Genomic DNA, 7,651 nt, shown 5'->3' with positions numbered 1-7,651 from the left:
AATAATAGGAAAAAGGTGTAAAATTACAAAAATGGACGTACAACATCCATTTTTAGACATCAAAATGATATAAACAAAGTACAATATAAAATACAATTTAATTAAAAATATGTACTAATGAAGTTTGCCATGTAAATGTAAATCTAATCATAAATCAGCATATGTTATATAAGGTGCTAAACCATAATGCTACATATGCAATCTGTGTGAGAGTCTCAAAGAGACTTAGAGGGAACTTTACCCATCAGGTGTTTCTTGGTATTCTGCTCTGGCCGAAAAACAATTATAAAACACTTGGGGGCAAAAATACAAATAATCAAACCAAAGCTTGAGGCCAGAATAGCAAATATCTCTACAGCTACAGTGAACTTTCCTGGAGAGCTGACATAAGCTGGGATAAAGGTAACCCACACTGCACAGAATATGAGCATGCTGAATGTGATGAACTTGGCTTCATTAAAGTTATCAGGCAGCTTCCGAGCTAGAAAAGCCAAAATAAAACACAAAAGAGCCAGAAATCCTATATAACCCAGCACAGCCCAGAAACCTATAGCTGAACCTAATCCACATTCCAGTATTATCCTTTCTTTGTATTGCTTAAAATTTTTGAAGGGGAGAGGAGGAGATATTGTCAACCAAAGAACACAAATTAGCACCTGTATGAGAGTGAAGGTGAGAACACTGAGTCTCTGCTGTGGAGGCCCAAACCATTTCATGGCATTACTGCCTGGAAGTGTAGCTCTGAAGGCCATTAACACCACTATTGTTTTCCCCAGAACACAGGAGATACAGAGGACGAAGGTGATCCCAAACGCTGTGTGGCGCAGCGTACAGGACCACTCAGAGGGCTGACCAATGAAAGTAAGTGAGCAGAGGAAACACAGAGTCAGTGAGAAGAGCAGCAGGAAGCTCAGCTCTGAGTTGTTGGCTCGAACGATGGGAGAAGTTCTGTGTTTATAGAAGACAGCAGTCACACATACAGCCACAAAGACCCCAGCAATGGAGAACACTGTCAATATGATGCTCAGAGTGTCATCCCAGGATAGAAACTCCACAGGCTTGGGGAGGCAGCTGTCTTGCTGGGTGTTGGGCCAGAACTCAGGAGGGCAGTGCACACAGTCCAACGAGTCTAAAATTTTTTTTTTTTTTTAAAAAAAGCATATTCAGAATCTTTTATTATAAAGGACCACAAGGGAAAAACTAAACTGTGACTGTTCCCAGTAAAACTGCCCACTGTATTGTGATACTCAACCTGTCTTGTTGCTGATCTCTCCTTCTGCACATGGTATACAGTCATAGCAGCAGACAGGCTTTCCTTTCTGCATAGCCTTCCTGGTTCCTGGAGGACAGCTCTCACTGCACACAAACCTTGGCACCTGAAAGACATTAGACAAACACAAATCATGCATAGTTTGTCAGAATAAATGAATGATAGTCACAATGCTTTGCACAGCTAAATGTTTTTCATGGTCAAGACTTTTAACTCCATTGGAATTCAGTTACAGAATTGAGTAAAGAGAATGTAAAATATATTTACAGTTTCTTTTTTAAGATTGTGAAATTGGCAAATTTGATAGAGAAAAGTCATTTGGAGTTTTAAGAAAAAAAAAAATATCCATTATAGATTAATTGACCCTTACATAGTATTTGAATGAATTTTCTATCTGATTAGTAGTCATAAAGTATTTTAAGCAGTTTGCTAGTTTCTGATAATTAGCTCTTAATTAACTGTTAATTTCTACAAGTATTGTCAAATAAACTTGGAGTCATACCATGTTTTCTTCATGATAAAGTTTAGGTTTGGATGTGTATTACTGGTATGTATTGTTTGTTATGTAAGGAGCGTTACACAGTTCGTTGTTTCCTAGTGTTCAAATAGTATTGTCATTAGTTGAGTTTACAACACCACACCTACAGAATTCAATGTAACATGGATAGCAATGTATTTATTTTCCATCATTTGTCCAATCTAACATGCTTTTCTTTAGAGTTTATGGTAATCCATTCATTTAAAGCAATCGTCACCGTAAAACGTTTTAATTATCAGTCATTTAATATGAATTATCATTATTGTAAAGTTTACATTATAATGACTTAATTAGTGAAGTGAAAATATGAAAGTCGCCTTTTAAAGCAGGTCAACAATACATTTTGAGTTCTACTAACTTTTCCAGGTTTACAGTGAAGTTCAAAGACTAAAAGTGTTGTACTGTACCTCAGTCTGTCCCCCCACCCAGCTGATAGGTCTACTCATACTGAACTCCTGGCCTCTTGGTTTGGATGAGTCATAGTGGCCCACAGTCACGAATTCCAAACCACCATCTTTCTTAACCTGCCAGTTTATGAGCTCGTAGACGGCCACAGGATCACCGCTGGAATCAAACGAGACCTGATAGCCATTCTTTGTAGTGAAGTTCACTCTTTTGAGCTGGTCGAGTATCTGCAGTGGAAAATGAAATATGAAAAACTGAGATTTTGAACTGTGAACTCACATGGGGACACACTGTGAATGATTTATATGTGCCATTCTATGATTGCAGTGAAAGTCTCACAACTTTAAAACCATGAAATAATGAATAAGAATAAAGCACAGAAAAATCACCTTTTCATTTTTCGATAACAATTCGATAACAATTCTTCTTTTAATGTTTTTTTTTGTGATTTTTAGTCATTTTTTTACATTTAAAAAATTGCGTATCACTGCAGTGGCTTCACAGATGCTGAAGTATTATTTTTATGAGAAATTACAGTTTGCTTGTTTTCTGTTAAAATTATATGTATCATATGCAGCATTTTTTACTGACGACACAGAAACATAAAATGTCAGAGAGGAAAAAATAACGATATTTCAGAGGACGAAACACTAACTCTGAGAAGTCAACTGCTAGTGAAATTTGTTTTTTTATATTTCTGATGAATTTGGCTAAAACGCTTACACCGTCAGTGTCGCAGAAAGATTGTGTCATTAATGTTATTCATGAAATAATATAAAAAAAAATAAGATTGTACCCTACAATGTTAGAATGGCCCAAATATCTAACTAATGATGTATTAACATAAATAATGCATACAATAAAATCATGCTCTTTCCGATTAGGGGACTGTTTTAAATATAGCAGTTTTATACCTGCCATGGTGTGAATTTAGCGCTCTTGTCGCACTGTGTGTCATTACAGATAACACCGTGGATGGCATGCGCTATGGCATACGTAGCTTTGTACACCATGTTAGTGATGCGCAGCTGCGACGTGTCTGTATATGCGTTCTGCAGCGCGTGAATATCCTCGCTGCCGTCACATTCCCGCGCGCCCTTTGAGGAGCCATTTAAACTACAGCTGAACGAGCGCTCCCAAAACTCCGTTAGCAGAGGCGATTTCAGTGCTTGTTCTGGAGAGAGATCCAGAAGAAACTCACGAAGACCTGGAATCACTGAGCGGGGGATGCCGAAACCTATCGCCCCAGCGCACATGTTAAAGCGCAGAAACTCCGGATCTATGATCCACGTCTCGCTGCCGATCCACTGAAGGGGAGGCGGCGGCTGTCTTGCCAGTTCCTCCAACAGTAACCTCGTTTCAGTTGTGGCAAGAAACGCTACTATTACCCGGGCTGTTGATCTGCGGATGACGTTTGCCACTCTCTCCAGTTTACTGCGCGGTTGTGTTCTGTAGAAGGCCTCGGAGTACTCCACGCAGATGCCCTCCTCCTGCGCAGCCTTTAGAAACGACGCCATTCCATTATTTCCATAGTCGGAGTCGCTGCGCACTGCCCCAATCCATGTCCAGCTAAAATATTTGACCATTCTTGCAAGCGCGGCCGCTTGGTGGTGGTCACTTGGTATGGTCCTGAAGAAGGTAGGATACTGACGCTTGTCACTCAGACATGAGCAAGTTGCGTAGTGACTCACCTGTTATTAGGTAATGAAAAAAAAAAAGAAGGAAGCGTAATTTGAGTGAAGTGAATTCTAGCGCTTATTTATGTGGCATGAAATGGTCACTTAATAATTACTAAACACATATAGCAAACTGTCTTTTTAAACATTGCGCCATTTAGTGCAGTCTATAATCACCTGTGGAATTCCAAAAAGACCCAGCATTCTGGCCATGCTCATTGAGAGAGTGGAAGCAGAATCTCCCACGAGAGCAGGAACAGCGGCGGCTGCAGATTTTGAACAGGAATCAGTATCATTGAAAAATGGTTCCATGCCGTTGGCCAACTGAAAAGCAGCTTTAATTGTCATCGGTACGGCAGTGCACGAGTCGTGTATCTGGTATCCTAACGTGATTCCCGGCAGTAGATCTGTTCTGTTGTTGATCTCGTGGATGGCGAACTCCATGGCACGGATAAAGCGCACTTCCCTGAAATTCATACTGTTTCGAAACATAATAAACAAACATTTAGACAAAATTGGAGTTTCCTTGGCTTTAGATATTTTCAAAAGTCAGTACCTTAACAAGTAGCGCATGACTGACACAACCGTGACAATTTAATTAGTGTAATTTCTCTGTAATGCTCCCTCCACACTCACAGACAGACCTCCCAGAGCACTGTGGCTGTAGTGGTTGTCTGGTGTAGGTGTTCTGCTCTGAACTGATGTAGAAATGAATAGAAAAAATTCCTCCGATTATTAAATCTCCATTCATAGAAAGACCAGGCATCTGAGGATCAACCCACAGTCTGCAGCTGACCGCTTTACAAGCTGCTGGACTGAGCCCAGCTATCCAAAGCATTGATACAAATGTCATCAGAATTAACGTGAGCTGCATGGTATGCTCGACAGTTCCACAGCTCTCTGAAGGACAGCGTGTCTGACTTTAAATAGCCACCTTCTTATGATGCCCTGTGGGTGTGAGCTCGGATTCAGGAGGCGTGCTTATGTCTTCAGTTGTAATTGGAATGCTGGACATAGCTCTTGTGTTTGTGTGTATTAAGCTGAGCTAATACACTTTTACTTGTCAGAAAATAAGCTTACAAGACCGTTTGATCTTAACAGGGGCGTGTTTTTGTCATCCGCAATTACCATTTTACATTTTTTGCACAAGTCTTTTGGTGTTATCCAGCGCCACTGTAACCACAATATTTCACACTTAAGACTGTCATTGGCCAATATAAACCTATGAAAAGCTATTGAGACAAATATTACATATTTAAATGAATTTAATATTATGAAATAAGTAATCATTGGAATATTTCAATTTGAGCTAAGCGAGGAGACAAGTATGAAATTGCGCACAGTTGCACTTCTTCAGTTGGTCGCCTGACGCGGGGTTTGCGCAAAACAATGGCCTGTTTGCTTAACTTAAATGTATGTCTATTGCTCAATATCACAGTCTTGTGCCACTGCGTTAACAGTAATTCTAACCTCAATGTTGCACTAACGTTTGTTGGTCGACAATGTAAAATACAAGCAGAAATGTCCTTTGAGGCCAGTATTTAATATTGTGGTTTTTCGAGAAAAAAGATGCAGAAAACATTGTGCTTTAAAGGCGAATGGTCGCAAGGGAGAACTGCTGGTCAGTGTTGCTGAAACAGATAGCAAGCAGGTCACTTCTAGTTATGCATTTTTTCCTGATTGAAGGCACTACACTGCACCAACTATTCCACAGCCCAGGACAGAATAGCTCAAAGAATACATTTGCACATTAACAAGCTGACAACATATTTACAATAACTGTCTCTCCTACCTGGAATTCACACTCCCAAGAGCCTCCTCACATGACTGCTCCTCCCATGTGCCTATGCAATTCAAGCTAGTAGCAGGATGCTACATAGCCTCCCCCAGAGTTCAACCAGTGTTCCTGTGGTGTGTGGGGGTACGCCACCCCTCTGCCACAGTCCCTCTGCAGCAGGGGTTTTGGAATGCTCAACACCAGTAAACACAAACATGCTCCTCGGCCATGCACACCCCCAGTCCTTACTCGGGGCCATGTCTACTCCTTCAGGGCACAGCAGTGCAGAGACAAAGCATTGTGTCCCCCAGTCCATGTATGACAGAACTCCTCATTACACATGGTGACAATTGTCATGTTACTAGGGATGGCAGCAACATCCTGCCAATTGCACCGTTGACACCAGTAAGTGTGTGGCTCATGTTCACTGGAGCCCGAACACTCAGCCTTGGCCATCCACACTGTCAGCGCCTGCTCAAAGTATCTGTGGAGGGCCACAGACAATGCCACCAGGCCACCGTGCTGCTCCCCTGGCAGGTCCTCACCAGCCATTGGCCAGGCTTCACTTCACAATCTTGCCATGCTATGTCCTCTACTATCTTCTTCTTCCTGTCTTTGCAGCACTGCTTTTTCTTCCTAAGTCCTAAGCTGTCACTTGCCTTGAGTTTGTGGAAGCACAACTTCTCTCCAGTACACTGGGGGGGGGGCACCATCCCAGTTCTGACACTAGTGTGGCATCAGCAAAGAACAAAAACATTGTGATTTAAGGATTTATACTCTTTTACTGAATAGGCAGAAAGGGAGAAACACTGCTCAGCACTGCTGAAACAGCTGAGAAAGCTCACAGGTCACTTCTAGCCATAACACTACAAAAATCACCCCTTCAGCCCCCCTTCAGAGTAGCACGAAAAACAAATGCGCACAATATAATGCTAACAACAAAAAAAAAGTACAATAAATGTCTCTCTTACAGTGAGCACGCGCTTCCCAATTTTTTTAATTATTAATTTTTAAAATGAATTTACTTTGCAGGACAGCACAGTGCACAGAAGGGAAGAAATTGTTGATGCACAGCACGACATTCTCTATATATTTTAAGAAATACTGCTATTTTGCCATTGGGTTTTCTACTCCAAGTAGAGTTTGATAGATCACATGAAGGACTTTCATGAAAACCAAGCCAAAAATTCGATGTAACACAGCAGCACTGCTGTGTCTGATCCACTCATACCAGCACAACACACACTAACACACCATCACCACATTAGTGTTACTGCAGTGCTGAGAATGATCCACCACCCAAATAGTACCTGCTCTGTGAGGGTCCATGGGGGTCCTGACCACTGAAGAACAGGGTAAAAGGGGGCTAACAAGTATGCAGAGAAACATTTCCAAACTACTAAGTGAACTAAGCATATCTGAACTGATGAACAGGGGGAGAGTGGGAGGTTTAGTGAAGATCAGCTTTATTTGACAGAAGATAGGTCTCAGTTGTTTTTGTACTGCTTTGTGTTAATGTTGTTGAACAAACAAAAACTTGAATCGATGCGTGTAATCAGACCACTCTGTCTATTAAAGCCTTGGAAGTCTTCTGTAACGTACATAATTCTAAAGAATTTGGATGTAAGTGCAAAGTCTATTAGTTTATTGACTTATTATAACAGGCAAGTAGGTCACAAACATTCAGTGTTTTAATATCCATATTGTGCATAGCTAGAAAAAAAATAACAAAAGAAAGCAGAGGAACAAGGATAAATGATGCTATTAAAAAAGGTTTAACAAAGTACAGTGAATAATTATTTATATACAAATAGTGATGACATCATAATAGGATGCAGGTGTAGACTATAGTAGGCTGAGATTATAGTAGATTATATAAAGTTTATTCACTGTGATATAAAAAGATAAGATAAAAAGGAGCCTAACCATCTTAAAAAATTGTTTGGTGAAGATTTAAGTTTTAGGGATTATATATTAGTATACAG

The 7,651-nt window shown here is 40.5% G+C and overlaps 1 protein-coding gene across 1 annotated transcript; it reads right to left on the bottom strand.

Annotated features, from left to right (window-relative positions):
- Positions 1–215: 215 nt before the first annotated feature.
- Positions 216–4,763, bottom strand: LOC118818304 (extracellular calcium-sensing receptor-like). The gene is made up of 6 exons (XM_036585528.1): positions 4,534–4,763; positions 4,067–4,367; positions 3,128–3,904; positions 2,216–2,440; positions 1,253–1,376; positions 216–1,129 (listed from the first exon to the last, which is right to left on the bottom strand). The coding sequence occupies exons 1-6, from the start codon at positions 4,761–4,763 to the stop codon at positions 216–218; spliced, it is 2,571 nt and encodes an 856-aa protein (XP_036441421.1).
- Positions 4,764–7,651: the final 2,888 nt, after the last annotated feature.

The sequence above is a fragment of the Colossoma macropomum genome, unplaced genomic scaffold (assembly GCF_904425465.1).
Source record: "Colossoma macropomum unplaced genomic scaffold, Colossoma_macropomum, whole genome shotgun sequence".
NCBI classification, from domain to species: domain Eukaryota; kingdom Metazoa; phylum Chordata; class Actinopteri; order Characiformes; family Serrasalmidae; genus Colossoma; species Colossoma macropomum.
This window is presented reverse-complemented; position numbering and strand designations above follow the sequence as displayed.